Below are 20,599 nucleotides of genomic sequence, written 5' to 3'. Positions count from 1 at the left end.
ATTTGTCTAAACATAATGAAATGAGTGAAAATGGTGTTTTGATGTGTGGGCATACCTACATGTTATTGATCTTGGAAGAAGTAAGTGGGGATTATTATTCAGTGTACTCAAAAGATTGCATGAGCAATCTAATACTAAATGAGCTGGTAGAATCACTTCATATCAACACTCCCTCTTCTCCCCTCACCCCCTAAAAAATCAAGTATATTAGGTAGAAGGATTATCTAATACAGAGAGAAAAGATTGCATGCTATTGTAAATCAAATACACTTGATCTAGGAGGGCAGTTTATTAAGAACATGTCTCTTAGGGCAGAATTTTTTTTTCTTTTTGAGACAAGGTATCACTGTTGCTCAGTGCCATGACATGACCACAGCTCACTGCAGCCTCGACCTCCCAAGCTCAAACAATCCTACTTCAGCCTCCTGAGTAGCTGGGACTACAGCTGCATGCCATCATGCCCACTTAATTTTTTTATTTTTTATTTTTGTAGAGACAGAGTCTCACTATGTTGCTAGGGCTCCTCTCAAACTCCTGGGTTTAAGGGATCCTCTGCCTCAGCCTCCCAAAGTGCTGGGATTACAAGCGTGAGCCACCCTGCCTGGCCAGGGCAGCCTAACTCTTTTTTTTTTTTTTTTTTGAGACGGAGTCTCGCTCTGTCGCCCAGGCTGGAGTGCAGTGGCGCGATCTCGGCTCACTGCAAGCTCCGCCTCCCGGGTTCACGCCATTCTCCTGCCTCAGCCTCCCGAGTAGCTGGGACTACAGGCGCCCGCTACCACGCCCGGCTAATTTTTTGTATTTTTAGTAGAGACGGGGTTTCACCGTGTTAGCCAGGAGGGTCTCGATCTCCTGACCTCGTGATCCGCCCGCCTCGGCCTCCCAAAGTGCTGGGATTACAGGCGTGAGCCACCGCGCCCGGCCGGCAGCCTAACTCTTAAAGCACAATCTACACAGACTGGAGTTGCAATGTCTCTGAACTGCATATGAGGAATATCTTACAACCAAAATCTGAGACTGAAGTGTGCAAGGTCTGGTTAATACTGAATTTTAGAAGAAAAAGTCTATTTTAGCAAAAATATTAGCACTAAATTAGTCTCATTAAAGACCAGTAAGTATTAGCTCTTCAAACTTGTGGATAACACTTCTTTAAGCTCACTAAATGAAAACAACTCTTTATGTTCTCTGTAATATTTAAGGTTACCCGACTTTTGTGGCTACTTTTCCAGTTAGCTAATTAAAAATTTCATCAGCTGCAGCTGGGGCTTTAGCCTTAACAGATTAGCTGCAGAATCTATCAGGACTCAGAAATAAAGGATGTCATTTTGGTAGTTTTGATAGCAACCATTCTCCTCATTCTACTTCAAGAATTCTTCTCTATTAGATGACTTCTAAAAGTGTGGTTTTTGAGTCATCTATCTTCCTGATATCCTAATAGCTCCTCCCTCTCCCTTCTTTTTCTCCAGAGATCTAATTCAGCAAATTATGTATATACCAATATCAGCACTGTAAAAGGGTGCTATAGACTGTCTGCAGTGTCATTCATGACTAAACAGATTTGAAAACTTTCAAAAGGAATTCTGGGAAGTTACATATTAATTTTACTAAACTACATACATACATAGCTCTTTATTTACTCAGAGATCTTTCAAAAAGCCAGGATGTTTTCTCTTATTCTGAGATGAAATGAAATATATAAATTCTCTAAAATCATTTTCTTTTTTTTTCTTTTTTTGAGATGAAGTCTCACTCTGTCACCTGGGCTGGAGTGCAGTGGTGCAATCTTGGCTCACTGCAACCTCCACCTCCTGGGTTCAAGTGATTTTCCTGTTTCAGCATTCCTAGCAGCTGGGATTACAGGTGTGAGCCACCATACCCAGCTAATTTTTTTCTTTTGTATTTTTAGAAGGGATGGAGTTTCAACCATGTTGGCCAGAGTGGTCTCGAACTCCTGACCTCAGGTGATCTATCTACCTCGGCCTCCCAAAGTGCTGGGATTACAGATGTGAGCCACCGTGCCCGGCCTCTAAAATCATTTTCTAAGAGAAAACAAAAATAAAACTCATTGCAGGGGAAGTGTTATATTCTTGCGACTGTTAAACACCTTAAGAATTTGAGCTAGGTATATAACAGCTATGATATAATCTATCATTTTTATAATCAGATGCCACAATACTCACAATTAAAATTACATCCCAGATATTTCTACTCGAGGCTTTAGATTGTGGCTAAGAAACTTAAGTACAATTTCTGAATGAGCAGGTAAAAGAGACCCTTATTTCCTGTAACTACCTGCCAAGATATAATATCTGATGCAATCTTGCCACTTTTTCAGCCAATGAGATTTGCAAAATGAGGTACCTAGAGAAGTGATTGAAGCTTGTTTCTTCCACATGGGCTGCTATCGAAATATGTGCCTTTGATTTAAAATTGTTTTTCCATTAGCTCAGAGTATGGCTGGACATACGAATCCTGTCCACGTCCAGCCTAATGTAACTATTTCAGGAAGAGTTTGCAGCTCATATCAAGAACATCAAATTGCATCTCCCTGGGGATGCTTCATAGTGCTTTTTGCTGATTTCAGTGTGGGTATATGTGCTCTCCAAAGGAAAGACACTGGCCATCTCAACTTAATATAAATTACCTACCCTGGAGCACATATTCTTGGAAGACAGTAAAACTACGTGAATAAATGGTTTTCCTTTCAAAATTATTCCTTATGCATCTTTATCCATATTCTTTATTTAGACCCTTATCATTTAGAATCAAATTGTGGAGTTTGCTTTTGGTGTTGTGCTATCATTTTAATTTTACATGTGTGTATGTTGTGGGTCTTTTCTTTAAAGCCTGTCTAAGATGAGATATTTCCATTGCAAATTTTTCCCTCATTTTAATCATTGAGTCTTTAAATGCCGGTTGTGCATCTCTAAGAACTGAGCTTCAGGAAAATGGTAATATTATCAAATCTATCAGAACCTTGCAAAGGGTCTGCCTACTTTAGAGCCTGACCCCAATCCCTTTTTTCTCGTGAGCATTGGGGCCTGGTGGGAGCTGAGTTGAACTTCTCAGAAATTAGTTAAGTTAAATGAGTCTTGATTTATTTGACCTAATGTCATGGAACAAAATGGAATGAGGCCCTTCTACCTTTTTGTTAAGACTACTGCCTTTGATTTCATAGGCAATTATCTCTGCATTTTTAACCCCAAGTACCAGCTACATAATATAAGGGCTCTGAATCATATATGACCTTTTTCCTTTTTAATTTTCATCTTTTCTCACCTTTCTCATTAGAGCAATCTATAAATGAAGCCTAAGTTACCTTCCCAGTGTGTCAGGCGATTCTAAAGATGATAAAATAGAAAATGTTAGCACTAGAAGCAATTGTGCTAGTTGGTTTTCATGATCTTCTAGCACGTTTCTTCAATGTTCTTTGCTACCAGGAAACTCGGTAGTGCTATCTGCTAGCGATATCGTTTCCTTTGATGAGTGAGTGAAGTGTGGAGTTGACTCTTCTTATCTCATTTATTCTTTGGCTCTGGTGTCAGGGCTTGCATTGGCATAAGCAGGGCTGCCCACTGCAGAAATGCTGCCAGACATGATGATTAATAGCCCCTGCAATACAGTGACATCAGTTAATGCACAGAAGGCCCTAAACACAGCAGCCTCTTCTGCAACAAGGATCCTGTTTACCAAAGGACTGCTAAGCCAGATAACCTTCAGTTAGTTTGTGGCTTTTGGTTCTTAATATAATGAAGTTTAGGGGTTAAATTTAATAAATTAGTAATTACTTTTTTTTTTTTTTTTTTTTGACACAGGGTCTTGCTTTATCACCCAGGCTGGACTGCAGTGGCATGATCATGGCTCACTGCAGCCTCAACCTCCTGGGCTCAATTGATCCTCCTGCTGCAGCCTCTTGAGTAATTGGGACCACAGGCATTCACCACCACCCCCAGCTTTTATTTTATATTTTGTTTTTTGTTTTTTTTTTTGAGACAGAGTTTCATTCTTATTGCCCAGGCTGGAGTGCAATGGCGCGATGTTGGCTCACTGCAACCTCCAGCACCTGGGTTCAATCAATTCTCCTGCCTCAGCCTCCTGAGTAGCTGGGATCACGGGCATGCGCCACCATGCCCAGCTAATTTTTAAATATTTTTAGTAGAGATGGTGTTTCTTCATGTTGGTCAGGCTGGTCTCAAACTCCCACCCTCTGGTGATCAGCCCAACTTGGCCTCCCAAAGTGCTGGGATTACAGGCGTGAGCCACGGCACCCGGCCCCCCAGCTAATTTTTGTATTTTTTTTAGAGACAGGGTCTTGCTATGTTGCCCAGTCTGGTCCCAAACTCCTGAGCTCAAGTGATCCTCCCACCTCACCCTCCCAAAGTGCTGGGATTACAGGTGTGAGCCACTGTGCCCCGTTGAGTAATTATTAATCTTTTTTATATAACACTTTAGTAAAAACTTGAACTGTTTCAATTAGGAAAATACTGTGTGTGGGGGGTGTGTGTGTGTGTTTTCATGCACGCACATACACATGTGCAAATGTGTGTATTTGAAAGAGCTTCCAGCTGGGTCCACATCCCATTTCCTTTAGGCCTTTTGAAGGCCAGCCTTCATCAGTTATCTCTACTTTTGTGTCTTCAGCTTTTGTTTCTATAGTAGCTTCTTAATGTTAGCATTTAAGTATGCCCAAGTTTCTCTTATGTTTTTTTTAAAAAAAAAATCCTTTCTTAGTCCTACATCCTTCTTTAGCTGTGGCCCAATTTCCCTCCTTTTCTTTAAAGTTGACTTCGTAAAAGAGTAACCCACAATCCTCACCCCTCTCCAGTCTTTCCTCCTCCTCCCCTGAAACCACCCTGTCTGAGGTCACTGATGGATTCCTGTTTGCCAGCAGGCACTTTCCAGGCCTCATGAGAGTCTTCCTCACGTTATTTGACCTCTCCACTACCTTTGATGCCATTGACCACCTTCTTCCTTCATGAAATTCTCTCCTTCCTTGGCTTCCCTGGTGCTGGCTCTTCTGCTTTTTCTCCTCCCTGTCAACCTACTCCTTCCCAGTCCTCTTTCTGTTTATCTACTCCTAAATATGAATAGTACTGTTTCACCAGGAAGCAATCTTTTCTCATTTCCCAGCATGTGCCCCCCTGGACTATCACTTTTTCTCATGGCTTCATCTAAAACCTGTAAGCTGGGGGCCCACAAATCGCCCACTTGGACTTACAGGTGACTCCACTTGAGCATTCCAAAGACAGTTCCAACCGTCTGCCCCAACATCTGAGCTACCCTTTCCCCCACCAAGACAACTCCTCTTCCTTAGTCCTGTTTTTCAGACCCCTTTGTACTAATCAGAGTTTAAGGCAAACTGGCTTCTGGGAATCTTTACTTTTCCCATTCATTTCCTAAAGGACTCCTGTCAGGCCCACTTGTAGGACCTCAGCCACAGCAGAGGAAAGCCCTTGGAATCACCCAGATGGGAAGCTGCCAGGGCCCACACTTTCCTGAGCTTGGCTTTTAGGTCCATATTTACCCTGAGTTTCCCTGTGTTTGGTCTTCCTAAAGAAAATATTTAGAGAATGTCTTGCAAATTCAGTCTGCCTTAGTGGAAAGAGGAATAAATGGCAGTGTGCATAAGTTATCTGGCCCTGCCTTGGAAACCTTTACCTCTAAGCAGAAGAGTGAGTCCCTATCTTCTAAATAGCTGCAAAAAAATCTTTTTCTTATTTTATTTACATTAAAAAGCATTACTATAAGAGATACATTTTAATACCTACCAGTCTTCCCTCTCAGGAAATTTATTCCCATATTTGACTTCAGTGCTTTCATACTACAACTCCCATCCTCCAGGGAGAAAAAAAGATGATTGGCATTATCTCTCTTAAAAGTCTTTATTTTTAATGGCCACCACTAAATCTCTTGGACACAACATCTTCTCCAGTTCTCCAGACACAATAAGCTGGGTTCCTTCATCTTTCCCGCATATATTGCATTTTCCAGTTCTTTGTGTCTGTTATGACTGACCTCATGTAAATTATAGTATTAGACACTGAAGTGTGATGGAGAAGACAGTAGAGGAAGTGCTTCTGGAGGGGCTTAGAATCTCATATAAAAGGAGAGAGAAAATAAACATATGTGAAATATATATACACATAGAAACATTAAATAAATACATAGCCACTTTAGCTGTGCTGTACAAATAATGTTGAAGGAATATTAGAGATGATTGTGACCAAAGTTGGTTAATTTTTGTGAGAAGAATAATGAATAGTGTTTGGAAGCAAGAAGGACCCTGCCTAGTAAGGAGAAATTGGAAATTCTCTTTGTTGCTCATCAGTTGTATTCATTGAAGTATCTATCTCCAGCACGTAGCACGATGCCTTATTTTAGACACTCAGTAAGTGCTTGTTGACTATGTGATAACCGACTGGTTATAGTACTCCAGGAAGAGTATGCCAGTGTGATTTGGTTTGTAAATTTGTAAATAAGTCTGATATCCTGTATATCCCTAATCATAAAAGTTTTAGAATTTTAAAGCAGAAAGGACTTTTAAGTAGCAAAACATTACAGATATGCTCTCCTGCATTTGTCCCTGCCGTAAATCATTTCATCTTCCTTTTAACTCTTTCTCCAGCTGACCTATGTTTCTACAAACCAGCAGAAGAGGCAGGAGCTAGTCTTGAAATGATTTTGCAGCCCGCTTACTGGACTCCATTTCTTAGCACTGCTGCCACATTGCTTTCATTTTACTTTATTTAAGGGATTTCATTATTAAGCATTTACCTTTCAGTAAGATTATTCCTTCAATTTAGTCACCCCTAAACATCCTCTGTCTCTCATATTATCATACACTGCTCCCTTTGAGTCCCACTGAAAGACTGCCCTAGTTTTCCTTTCCTGCAGATAAGTTTGGGCCCTTGGATCTTGGAACAGCAAAAGGACATTAGTGAAACCACTGGTGAAACCTGAATAAAGTCTATAATTTGCATAATGTCGATTTCTTATTTTTGATCAATATGCCATGGTTATGTGAGATGTAAGCATTAGGGAAAGCTGGATAAAGGGTATGAAGGTAAGAACATTTTACAAATACAGAGAAATGTTAGGAACTGGAAGTACATGTGAACATTCTGGTTATTTTCAAAAACATAGTTTTCAAAATATAATGAGAAAATTGCAGACTACCAAAGTACACTTTTAGATAGTTCTAGATTGTAAGGTAAACAAAGTAAAAACAAACAACCCTCATCTGGGTTCAGCCCCCTTCCCATTCAGGTTTTTCCTCACTCCATTCCCTCCATTCCCATGGCTTCAGCTGTCCGCTCTGTGCTCCCATCAGAAGTGCCCTGGGTCTTCTACATCTCAGGCCCAGGTCCATGCTTGCTGTTCCCCACACAGGCACTGGATATTCAGCACATAGGAAGCTCAATTTTTTATTCCCTCCCCTGGAAGCCTGCCCTCAGTTGGCCAATGGCATCACCATTCTCATCCCCAGGCTCTATACTTCAGGGTCATCTTAGACTCCCTTCTCCTTTTTCACTTATTCCCAATGTTCTCAATTCTTCCAAAAAGTCTCTGGTATCTACCCACTCATTCCTTTCACTGTCCGCTTGTCTGCCCTAGAACAGACTCTCACATGCCTTGTCACCTGTCTGTAGTCTCTCCACCCTCCCTGCTGCCTTCAGAGGCACATCAGTGTGGCTTTCCTGCTTCAAAAAGCATCAGTGGCTCTATACTGCTACCGGCCTAAACTACAGTAATAAACATCCATCCAGAAGAGACATGCATGATATTACTAAATTAGATGATCAGCTCAAACCTACCTCCCTCCTTTCCCTACCCCCAGCCCCAAGAAATTAGAAGGAGCATAGGCCTTTGGAGTCAGAAAGTCCTGGCCTTGAAACTCAGCTCTGTGACCTTGGGCAAATTGGTCTTTGCCTCTGTGCCTCAGTTTCCTCTTATGTAAAATGAAGTTTGTGTTTACCATCCAGGGCTATTGTGAGGATTAGATAAAATGATGTATCTCCAGTGCCAAGCTCAGTGACCTCCTGTAGGCTGCCTTGAGGAAGAGGTCCCTTGATCATTTGTGTCATGTGCTTGTGTTATTGAAAATGGAGGTTGATTACATCTCATGGTCCCTCCAGGGACCATGGTCTACCTTCCACGACAGGGGCCTTCCTGTAGAGAAGCTAATCCTACATGGAGGAATTGAGTACTTTTCCTATGCCCTGCCCAACTGTGCTGGACCTGTGCTCTGCTTCCTGTCGCAAGTGCAGCCCTGAACCATTAGAGTTGAAGGGAGCCCAGCTGTAGGAACTGCATTCAGTTTCCCAGAATATAATGCCCTTGTCACTCATCTCGTTCCTGTGGGTGAAACAGTGCTTTCCAGCAGAATTCTTCAGCGACTTTCCTACTTTCCGGGAGAGGTCCTTACTAGAATACACCTACTCCAGTCCTCCATCTGGTCAGGACTTCATTTAATTGATTCAGTGCTCCATTTTCAGTAGTCTAATAGTGTCTGATATGCAGTGTGTGCTTAATCAATATTGGATGGATGGAAGGATGAATGATTTAATATCTAGGATTTGGCAACTAATGCATACTTAATTGAAAGACTGACTAATGATTTTCCCAGTGAGCAAGATTATTAGGCCAGTGGTTCTAAACCTTGGCTGTGCTAATCACCAAGAGAGTTTTTGTTTTGTTTTCTTTAACACTGATTTATGGGCTCTACCCAGGCATATACCCTGTGGTTTTCTAAAAGCTCTCCAAGTGATTCTAATAGACAGCCAGGGTTGGAATCCACCATGTTAGACTACTCAAAAAATATGTACCCCATGCATAACTCTTTATCATTTTCAATTACCACATTGTATTGTATTTATCAGCTTATGTGTCTTTCCCTCACTTGACTTTATGCTCCTTGGCCTCATACTTGGGCTGTCTTCCTAGTGCCTGGCATAGTGCTTGGCATATAATGAATAGTCATAAATGTGAATTGGATAAATTGGTGGTTTCTTTCATTTAAGACACAAGAAAATTGCATAGTACCAAATAAGACAAAGAGAAAAATGTTAGTATCATGGATTTTGTTTTGGGTTTAGTTTGTGTGTGTGTTGTTTTCCAGTCATCTACACTTTGGTAACCTGTTTGCTTACCCATACGGATTATTTTTTTCTGTTCATTCATTGTCATCTATCCAGATGCCGTGAACGGACAGCAGCTAAAGATACTGGACTTTGTCGAAGAGTCCTAATTTAAAATACCTTGTCCCATTATTCTCATTTGTACAGAGGTTCTAAAATTGCCATCACTATACATATGAGAGGATAGTTCATTAATATGATATTCAGTATCACTCCTCCTCATTAATGAAAGCCGTAGAAGCCTCTAGACACGAGTGGCCACTCCAGTTTTTCTGAAATCCAAGATCAATATATTTAGATATAGAAAAATACAGCTAGAAAGATATTTAGAGACATCACATTAAACCACCCTCATTCTGCTGTGAAGAAGCTGAAGCCAGGTGGGCATGTGGGGACTTGCCAGAGATCACACAGCTTATTACGGACACAGCTGGTACAAGAAAACTGATGTTCTGGTCCTCAGACCTGGGCCACCACGTAGTGCTTGTAGCACTTAAGATTACATTAGAAGTCAAAGATCAAACTTTTACCTCCATTCTGGTGTCTGTGTTGGGAAGAAAAATATCTGAGAAAAAGATATTACAGGTTCCTCAGAGGGCTTAGGAGAAGTATAGGTGGAAAGTGGACAGGGCAGAGGAAAGGAATTCTTGAGTGAGACTGAAACTTATCAGGAAAATGTGTGTTATGGCAGCACCACAGTTCACTTGTCTATCTGCCCTTGTTTTCAGAATTTTCCCCAGAGAATACCTCCTTCAACAGATCCACCTGTATTCCCTCGCCGACCTGCAGCAGGTAAGTGCTCAGAGGGGCTGTTTCATTTTTGTTGCTTTCCTGGAGAAGTCTCTTTGTTGACTTTGGTCTTTGCACCGTATTCTGCCATCACTGGGGTAGTTTTCATCACAAACCCTGATAATTCTTATTCAGAATGGGGGGAAAACTTAGTATAAAAAGATATATGGGACAATAACAAATGATGGCAAGGATGCAGAGAAACTGGGGCTCTTATACATTGCTGATGGGATGCAAAGTACGTTAGCCACTTTGGAACAGTTAAAAAGTTAAACATAGAGTTACCATATGACCCAACAATTTTACTCCTAGGTATATACCCAAGAGAGTTGAAAACATATGTCCATAGAAAAACCTGTACACAAATGTTCAGAGCAGCATTATTCATAATAGCAAAAAAGTGGAAACAACCCAAATGTTCATCAGCTAATGAATGGATGAACAAAATGTGTTCTAGCCATATAATAAAATATTATTCTGCCATAGAAAGAAGTGAAGTACTGATGCATGCTACAATATGGATAAATCTTGAAAACACCATGCTAAGTAAAAGAAGCCAAACAGAAAAGAATACATACTGTATGATTCTGTTTACATGAAATGTTTAGAATAGGCAAATCCATCGTGACGGAAAGTACGTTAGTGATTGCCAGGGCCTGGGGAGAGCGAAGAAATGAGGAGTGCCTGCTCATGGATAAAGAGTTTCTTTGGAGGCTTAATGAAAGTGTTCTGGAATTAAACAGCAGTGATGGTTATACAGTCTTGTGAATATTCTGAAAACCACTAAATTGTTTACTTTAAAAGAGTAAAATTTATGGTGTGTGAATTTTACCAATTAAAAATTTGTATGAAAAGATGTAAAAGGCATTGAATGTGTTAAGCCCTTGACTTGTGCTCAAGCCAAAAAGTTGAATGGCTTTTAAAGTTTAGTAAAACATAACAGAGCATGTAAGAGTTGAAATCATCCTTTTATACTTTTATTAGAACATGTACTTTTTTTTTTCCTTTCGTTTGTGAGACAGAGTCTTGCTCTGTCGCCCAGGCTGGAGTGCAGTGGCATGGTCTTGGCTCGCTGCACCCTCTGCCTCCCGGGTTCAAGCGATTCTCCTGCCTCAGCCTCCCGAGTAGCTGGGATTACAGGCATGTGCCACCATGCTAATTTTTGTATTTTTAGTAGAGATGGGGTTTCATCATGTTGGCCAGGCTGGTCTCGAACTCCTGACCTCAAGTGATCCGCCCACCTTGGCCTCCTAAAGTGCTGGTATTACAGACGTGAGCTACCACGCCTGGCCACACTTGTACTTTTAATGATTAACCAGATTAGCAGCTAGGAAGAAACTGGCCTTTTGTGTATTCAGCCCTAAATTCTAAATATGTTAAGCTTTGGTTAATCATTTAAATCAACAACTCACTCCTGAGAAACTGTTGGACACTAGATAATGATTCTTTCAAGAGTTCATTAAATAATAATAATAATTGTGACAACTTTCAGAGTATCTCAAACTGCTGTGATTCTGTTCTTTCGTTGTTGTTTTCCTCTCTGGTTGTTTCATCCAGAAGAATTTAGGTCAACTTAAAAACCATGCTCATATCCTTCAGTCATTTTTCTGACTTTAAATTACTTTTCAAGGATTTTTTGTGTCTTTTAGTTTAATAACTTAAGACTTTTGTGTTCTTTTTGTCCCCCCAGAGCTAGGAAAGTTATTTATTTATTTATTTATTTGACAGTCTCGCTCTGTTGCCCAGGCAGTAGTACAGTGGTGTGATCTTGGCTCACTGCAACCTCAGCCTCCTGAGTTCAAGCAATTCTCATGCCTCAGCCTCCCGTGTAGCTGGGATGACAAGCATGTACCACTAGGCCTGTCTAATTTTTGCATTTTTAGTAGAGACAGGGTTTCACCATGTTGGCCAGGCTGGTTTCAAACTTCTGACCTCAAGTGATCAGCCTCCCAAAGAGCTGGGATTACAGGCGTGAGCCTCTGCTCCCTGCCAGAAAGTTATTTTAAATTAAATGGCAGACATGATGTTAGAGCATTTAGTTGGAGAGGTCTAAGAAAAGACTAAGGTTTTCATTTCCATTTATGTGTCAAGTTGAAACCTATTTGCACATATCAGCTCTCCCAACTCCTTTGGTCCTGCCTGACCTTTATTACATAGTCAAGCAGCAGTGGTCTGCTGGCTAGGGTGGAAAGGGGTATATTTTTACTTAAAATTGTTGTTCAAGGGGAAGAATTGGTTAAAACACTTGTTATACATTTATCTATTTTCTGAAGTCTACCTGATCGTAGTGCCTGAGGACACAGACTCTATCATTTGAGAAGTATGTTTAAAGGCACTGAACATTCTTGTAAAGATGGTTTAAAATACAATGGGTGGGCTCCAAAGTGAGTACTCTTTGAGGGAGCCTTTCAAACGTGAGTTTTGATATCTGATGAAGAGAAAGAATCAGAGTAATTCCATATTCATTTTAGGGTGTCAAAGTAATGTGTCCATTTGGAATCATACAGCCTGCTTTTTAAGGCTTTCCTATACCCTGCTGTCTTTCTCTCCACCCCCTTTTCTTTTTTTCCTCCTTTAATAATCAAACCATACATGCCAAGCAGCTTACTTAAATCAGTGGCAGGGGTATTCTTGGTGGCCAGGCCATTAGCCCCTGGAGCCCCATAAGCAGCTTAATCAGTTTTCAGTGATGGAGGCAATCAACAGCTTATCAAACACCCTGTGGGCGGGGCAGCTAGAGCTCAATGCATCCATTTACTTAACAGCTCACTCTAACCTGGTTCTTTGTGCCTGGCTTTAAGAGCCCCAAACTTATCATATTTAAAGGAAGTTTAATTCGATTACTTTTTCTGCCTGAGGTGGGTTAAATTGGATTTAGCTTTTGATCTGTCTGCATCTTGGCTATCAGCACTGAAGGGCATCCCCAGCTTCATCTTTCCTTGGTTTCTAAGTAAATAACAAGCATGTTTTCTAGATCTGAATTGTTCTTGCAAATATGTAATGGAAAGGACACAAGGAGAAAGAACAAAAAATACCATTGCTTTGTGAAAGGGCATGTGGTGGTATCGGGAAACCCTACCTAACTGACCCAACCACCAGCCTTATGGCGTCCTGGGCCTTTTTGGCCTCTTCTGGACTCCTTCATCATCCTGCTTCTTGTCAGTTTCAGGCGTTTTAGAGTAAATTGTTTTCCCTGTTTGATTTTTCTCCTCACTGCTAAAGGTTTCTGTAAAAGCAGACCTGTCTGTCATATCAAGTAACTAGAGAAAAGGGGCTTTTAATGTTCAGATTTTGCAGGGGAAAGGAAAATAAACTAAAGCAAGTGACTCAAGAGTTATAAATCAGAAAAAACAATAATGCAGATATTCTTCTTAAATGCACAGGTTCCTGTCTACACATTTCTCTTAAGTTAATTTGATTTTTCCCATTAGCTCTTATTTAAAAAGCAAAACGACATTTTCCTCTTCAAAAAGAAAAAAAATAGGTAAGAATTTAATAAACATGGTGAAAGGAGATTTATAATTTAGAGATAATTTTAAAATAATATAGTACACAAAGCACTAATAATACTTAAAAATGCTGAAAGAATTCTGGTACCAAAAAAATTGCAATCTTATTGTCCTCTGTCTGGTTTTATGTTTATAAGTAACAATGCCTAAAATTTTAGCAGATAGACTCAATTTAACAATTTGGCTGAAGATTTCAAGCTACCTTACCGCTGCTTTTGTTACATTCAAGACAGTTTTCCCCCTTCTCATTATTTGAATTACTGTCCTCTTTGCATGCATTTTCCCTTACTATTGTACATTTAGATGTGAGGAAAGAAATAGCAAGGATTGACAATTGCTTTACAAAGGAGATTCCCTCCAGTTGTTCTGGGAACGATTGTCTCCTGCTCACTGTTCACTGAGTACCAGTTATTGGCAAAATTAATACTCAGACTGAGTCCCTAATTGTCTGTTTGTTTGACCAGTGATTGAATTGCTCACTGGTATGACTTGCACATTGAAAAAGTAGTAGTTGAATGTAGTCATTATCTGACTACAGTCAGTTGGTAGCGTTTAGCCATAACGTGTAAAATGGAGCCAAGTAAACCTGGCCTAGTAGCAGGGCCAAGGAAGAAGCATAAGACACAGGCAGAGGCTCTCCAGATCCTAGGAGCTCCAGGGAGCATGGCCTTCCTTTACTCATTTCTTGTGTTTAGAATTCCAGGTGAATTTCTGTTCTGCAAACTAGATATTGTTAGAAAAACATATTCAATCCAAACTCTTTGAATATAACTTTAACAGAAGGTACTGCTCATTTTTTAAAAAATAAAATCTTACAAACTTTCTTTGAGGAGGTATGAATGCATGGTGGTTTTTGAAGTGACCAAGTACTTCCTTATAAAGGAAGTAGCAGGCAACAACTCAGCGTGTGTGGATGCATGGACTAGTATTGGTGCATGTTTTGAATGGGGAAACGAGGCACTGCTTTTTAAGAGCTTTTCCTTGGTTAGCTACTTTGAGAAGGATAAATAGAATAGAATTTGTGTTTTGTTATTTTCAGTCTATCCAGCATTATCACAAATCCATGAGAAGGCTTTAAGACAGGAATGCAATAAAAATATATGCTCACCTGAGATGGCAAGACTTGTACCGTAACTCTCAATGCCTTAACTTTTGGTGTCAGCTATCTGCTTTCCCTGTTAGGTATGTGACAAACTATCTCCTTACTCACATCCCCTTGGCACTTTTAACACTGATGAAAAGGTTCCAGATTTTACCAGTAGAATACATTAGTACATATAAATAAATGGTCAAGAGTTCTTAGTTGTTCTTAAGGAGCAAATCAGAACTCTGGTTTAATATGTCAGTCTTTGGACTGTGTAAATGATAGGAGAATTCTTCTAAAGTTCCTTCTACTTGCTGAAAGAAAAGGTCAGATTTTACTTTTAAATTTTGGCTACCTGTGCTCTTGTGACAAAACCTAAAATGTATATTAATGACTAACTCTTCTGGTATTACTCACCTTTGGGGGCATATGTAAGTTAAGCATTGAATGATTCTATTTGTGGCGATTCATGAGAAAGGATACTGGATGATCCCATGGGTGAGGTGGCTGGTTAGAGTAGGCCCCCCCCCACTCCCTCCACTGCCCACCACCTCACCCCCGCACACACACACCCCTCTTGTGAGACAATCTAAGGAGCTAATTTTCTCATTATTTTCCTTCCCTGGGCCCTAAATTTCCAAATGAGACCCTACCTTTAGGTGAAGGCTGTTTAGATTCTAGTTTATAGGAAATATATTACCCAAGAAAAATAAATTATTATTTTGGCAGAAATTCATTTGAAAACATGGCATGGTATTGGGGGCGGGGAGACATTTCCACAGATAAGTTTTAATGAAAGAAAAAGGACAGGAAAGTCTGGAATTTGGAGTACTTACTAAAGAGTTGTGAAGTGGGAAGGATGCCAGGTGGGAGGACCCACAGCACTCAAGAGCCATGAAAAGAGAGAGGAGTGACCAGATGTACACTACCTTTCTGGAATTGCCTAGCACTGCCTAAACCGTTTGTTTTATACTAAAGCAATACACACTTACACTAAGCAACTAATGTAACTTATGCAACATAGAAATGTTCAGTGGATGGATGGATGGATGGATGGATGGATGGGTGGGTGGATGGGTGACAGGGTGTATATGTACATATGTTCATACATATACTATCGTGAACTCACTGGTTCTCTCTCCCCTGAAAAGCAAAGCAAACTGATTAACATTAGCCGCTAAACAAAACAAAATTAGAAAAGCTGGCGATGAAATAACAATGCACAGAATTCTAAAACCAAATAAAAATCTCTGCTTATGTCAGAATAATGGGGAGTTGTTTAGTGTTGTAAACTTCCTGAACACTCCATATCCTGAACAGTTAACTCTTCAGTTAACTTTTTTGCTAGTCCAGCATACCCACAGAGCTTAGGAATTGTCATCCGTGTGACCTCAACATTTGTTGGAATTGGCCCCTAAAGAAATAATTCAAACAGTGGTCTTACCTCAACTGTTTTCTAGCTGGTAAGATCACGAAAAGGCAATGTTTAAGGTATTTCAAGGCCACTTTTAAACAACATACTTTACTGAATTCTTCTTCAAGGAAGTGATGTGAGTTATTTTGCACGGCCCTGCCCCGCCAAACAAACCCATTATCAGAGAACGTTTTTCTCTGTGGACGCTCTTCACAGAGTCAGCAGACAAAGGCCGAGCCTAAGTGGGCACCCAGCACAGCTGCCCTTTCACCAAAGAAGTAACAGGTGATGACCTTTATTCACACAGGGGTTGACATCTTTGAATCCACAGCTCACAGGAACACAGCGCCTCAGTGCCCACAACCGAGTCACCAGTCCCAAGCCTCAGGAGCCCAAGGAACTTGTATTCATAGCTTCTCAGCAGCCCTGATCCCTACACCATTGTCCACCCAGGCATTAGTGGTGAGGATAACTAATTAGGGGCATTCGGATTTAACAAGCAGAAAAACAAAGCGTGACAGCTCGCCTGTGTTGTTCCATGGCAAGTGCCTGTGTCTGCTGCAGCCGGCACTGCCTTCAGAAACCACTGAACATAATCTGGGGCGAGACAGGAACGAGGCCTCCATTAAAACATCACTAAATCTCTGTTAACTATTTTAGCCACGGCTCTTCCAACCAATTAATGAGCTAGGAAAGAGGACTATAAGTTATTTGGGGAACAAATTATGCCTTTTAAGCAAGTGGGTTTTCAAAAAATGAATGCACAGGCTAAGATCTTGCTGGGGAGGAGGAAGGGATTGAGTGTTATTCTTTGAAGTTTTGATAGACAGGCAGCAGAGCAAATGGAAAAGTGCTGTTTCTCAAGAGAGCAGGTGTATCTTGAGTGGGTGCCGAACAGTTCATGCCTCATGCTCGGTCTCCCAGTGTGTTTCACATCGTACAGGGAGGGGAACGGGAAGAGTGACAACTGCTGCTAGGTGCCAGGACTGGAGCTGGGTCTTCTGACTTCTCACTTTCAGTCTTGATGTCTTTACTACCTGCTGAGCATAACTACTAGTTTTCTGGTGTTTTGGTGATGGGGCCAGTTAGCTGAGTGGGTTAAAGCAGGTGATTAGCAAGGTGCTGGTGCAGATTGTTCTTTATGCAAGCTGACTTTTCTGTTCTGCAGACCCAGGCACTACAGCCAAATCTAACCTGATCCACAGATGATTGAAGGATCGGGGGAGCTCGGCACAGGATGTGGCAGCAAATGTGTGGCGCTAAGGACAAAGTCACTGCCTTTTGTGGAAGCCAGATCAGAAAGATGACTGTGTGTTGTGAGTGGTGGATAGAGAGCCCTGTTGCCCAGGTGAGAAGGAGCTCAGTTGAGATAAGGATTCCAGGAGCCAACTCGAGCCCCTCAGGTAGAGACAACAATACCGGTTGAGGCTGCAGCTGTGGAGTTGGATGGTGTTTAGTCAGTGCTGAAATCACTTTCCTGGGAGTCCCTTGGCATGCAGTCATCTGAGTGCTGTTGTTGTTGTTGGGTTTTTGTTGTTTCCTATTTTAAAAGAGTAATCATAATACTGACGAAGTGAGGGCCTGTTTTCAAAGAACATTTACTTAAAGATATAGAGTAAGGTTAGCATCGGTCTTGCCAGTGGTAGAAACCTATGCCACCAACAGCCATCATGAAAGGGCCCCAGGAGTCTTTCTGGTTCTTCATTTCTATTCAGTTTGATTCAACAAGTGTGTATTGATTGAATGCTTTCTGTGTGCCAATCATTGAGCTAGCCACAGAGGAGGCAAAGGTGATTAAGCCACAATTCCTTCCCTCACTGAGCTCACAGTCTGATGAGAGAGGCAGATAGGCATTGTTGAAGTCAGCGGAGTTGAACCTAGGGTACTTGGGGAATACATCTGACCAAGTGTGTGGCAGATTGTATTTTGCAAAAATAGCTGCAACAGTATCTTCCATCCCACATGTCTTTCTTACACTGTGACTTTGATGCTCCTCCTATTCAGTAGTGAGATCTGTGTTCCTTCTCCCCGAATTTGGGCAGGTCTGTGACTATGGAAGTGATGCCATGTGATTTCCAAAGCCAAGTCATAAAAGGTGATATAGCTCCAACCTGGTGCTGTCTGGAGATGCTCATTCATGGCAACCCAGTGGCCATGTTGTAAGGAAGTCCAGATTAGCCCTCATAGAACAACCACATGAACAGGCCTCATATGGTAGTTGCTCTAGCTGGCAGCGATCATCAGCCACCAGAGAGATGAGTGAAGACAGCCCCACATGATTCCAGCTGCTAGCCTTCAAGTCTTCTCACCTAGGCTAGAGATGAGGCTGCAGATATTATGGAGCAGAAACAAACCATCTCCACAGTGTCCTTCCTGGAGTCCTGACCGACCGACAAAATGTGTGAGCCCATAATAAAATGGTTGTTTTGCACCACTAGGTTTTTGTTCGTTGGTTTTTTTTCACCACTAAGTTTTGGGGTAATTTGTTTTGCAGTAATAGTAACCAGAACACCCAGTAACTTGGCCATCAGGGAAGGCTTCCTAGAGGCTATGACTGTAAGTTAAAAGTTTGGCCCATAATCATGAGCCAGAGAGAGAGGACTAGGAAGAGAACTTTGAGGCCATGGTAACCTTAAACCACTCTAATGATCTGATCTACAGTGTTTCTTCCATGGGGGCAAGCTAAAGAAAATTTTCACTACCAACTGTGACATTTCTTAACACTGTCTGCATGCTTCAGGATTATTCTGATAAATTGTCTCAACAAAACATTCGTAGAATGAGTAAAACGGTATCGCTTCACTTCCCTCAGAAATGAAAGGTTCTGGGATGTGCCTTGAGGTGCAAGAATGAGGAATTGAGTTTTAAATCTTTCCATCCCACCTGTGCACCTGAAATGTGAGCCCAGCTCTGTCACCAAGCCCCTCGCTGGGTGTTTTCTCCCTATTCATTTATTCATTCAGCAAATATTTATTAAGCATGTACTATGTATCAGGAGCCATGTTACCCCTGAAATTGAAAGGGCACATTTTCTCAGAAACGGACTAGATTCTTACTGATTATGGTCAAACTCTTGCACTCTGTCTATGTGCCAGGAACTTGTAGTCAAAGCTGCTCATGATTCTGTTCCACTTGGTGATGTCCAGTAGAATTTCATCCCTTGATGCCTTGGACTAGCCATCCCACCACACCCACAGTTGGTCTTCAAGGGACTAGAAGGATAACCAGAAGGCACTATCTATTCAGATGTTTGAGGGCTGAGGAGGTTTCCAGCACTTCACCCAATTCAGAATGTAACCAGGATGCATGGCAACCTCAGAAGACAGCATTGCCACATGTGTCTTAGCAGACATCATTGTCTCCATGTGATAGTGGCCTGCGATTCCCTCCATATTTGGAACTTGCAGCTTTTCAACAATATTACACCCATCTTTGTGAGGAAACATTAGAAGGCTGATGGAGGCAGCTTTTCATATTGTTGTTTGGCTTTTATTTGAACTTCTGGCTAAAGCCTAGTGAACCATCAACACATTTGCTCCTGGAATTTTATTTTATTTTATTTTATTTATTTATTTTTTTGAGACAGGGTCTTACTCTGCTGGCCAGGCTGGAGTGCAGGGGCATGATCATGGCTGGCTGCAGCTTTGACCTCCTGAGCCCGAGCAATCCTCCCATCTCAGCCTCCCAGGTAGCTGAAACCATAGGCACGCGCCACCACGCTACGGCTGATTTTTAAAATGTTTTATAGAGGTGGGAGTCTCCCTATGTTGCTCAGGCTGGCCTTGAATTCCTGGACTCAAGCAATCCTCCCACCTCAGCCCCCTGTGTAGCTGGGACTACAGGCTTGCACCACCATGCCCAGCTAATTTTTGTGGGGTTTTTTGGTAGAGATGTGTTTTCGCCATGTCGCCCGGTCTGAGCTCGAACTCCTGGGCTCAAGTGATTTGCCCGCCTCAGCCTTCCAAAGTGCTGGGATTACAGGCGTGAGCCAGCACACCTGGTCCATTTCACGTTTTAAAGGAGGGAATTCTGGCTCTAGAATAGAGCTATGTTGACTGGTATTCCTGCAGAGACCAGGCAAATGGCATCTGTCCCTGAAGCAGGCCCAAGGGGAGACAGGTTGTGCAGATGAACCGGAGAGAGCTTCCATATCTGAAAGGGGCAGCTGTTACTCAGCCCCAGAGTTGTCTGCTCTTCCCATTTTCCAAGAGAAGCCGGAAATCTGTATTTTTATGTGAAATTTCTCAATATTTAAACACTCTGCAGGCCAAACAAAACACAGCCACCAGTTTTGACCTCTGCTTTTTAATAGAGAATGCCTGCTTTTGTTCCGTCAAACTAATGAATGCTGAATTACGAGAAGGAATTTGGAGGTTAGTGTTAGATTGTGCTCCTCAAAAGGCGGCAGACCCCATCCCAAACCCTTGAGATACTAATTGGCAGACTTGCACAGGCTGACAGCTGGACTCTGAAAGTGGACACACACAAGGAAACAGCCAAGCTATTCCAGGTCACTTTGCAAGGTCAGGGCAGCAATGCAAACATTAGGAAGGCTGAAGACAAAGGTCAGGTGGCAGCAAGGAAGCCCTACATTCCCTTAAGCTGTTGGTTGATAAATCATATTCTAAAGGTATCACCAGACTCCCTCACCCTGACATTGCTTTGTGAG

At 41.6% G+C, this 20,599-nt stretch overlaps 1 protein-coding gene across 3 annotated transcripts in view; it reads left to right on the top strand.

The window, feature by feature from the left end:
• The window catches only part of PLEKHM3 (pleckstrin homology domain containing M3), a 207,204-nt gene that overhangs the window by 111,205 nt on the left and 75,400 nt on the right, over positions 1–20,599 (top strand). For all 3 annotated transcript variants that reach the window (XM_055109026.2, XM_003820814.4, XM_034954967.3), the window contains exon 6: positions 9,863–9,926. In XM_055109026.2, the coding sequence (XP_054965001.1) occupies positions 9,863–9,926 (64 nt within the window). The remainder of the gene's footprint in view (positions 1–9,862; positions 9,927–20,599) is intronic.

Source organism: Pan paniscus, chromosome 13 (genome assembly GCF_029289425.2).
Source record: "Pan paniscus chromosome 13, NHGRI_mPanPan1-v2.0_pri, whole genome shotgun sequence".
Taxonomy (NCBI): Eukaryota; Metazoa; Chordata; class Mammalia; order Primates; family Hominidae; genus Pan; species Pan paniscus.
Note: the sequence above shows the minus strand (reverse complement) of the source record. Positions and strands in the feature narration are given on the sequence as shown.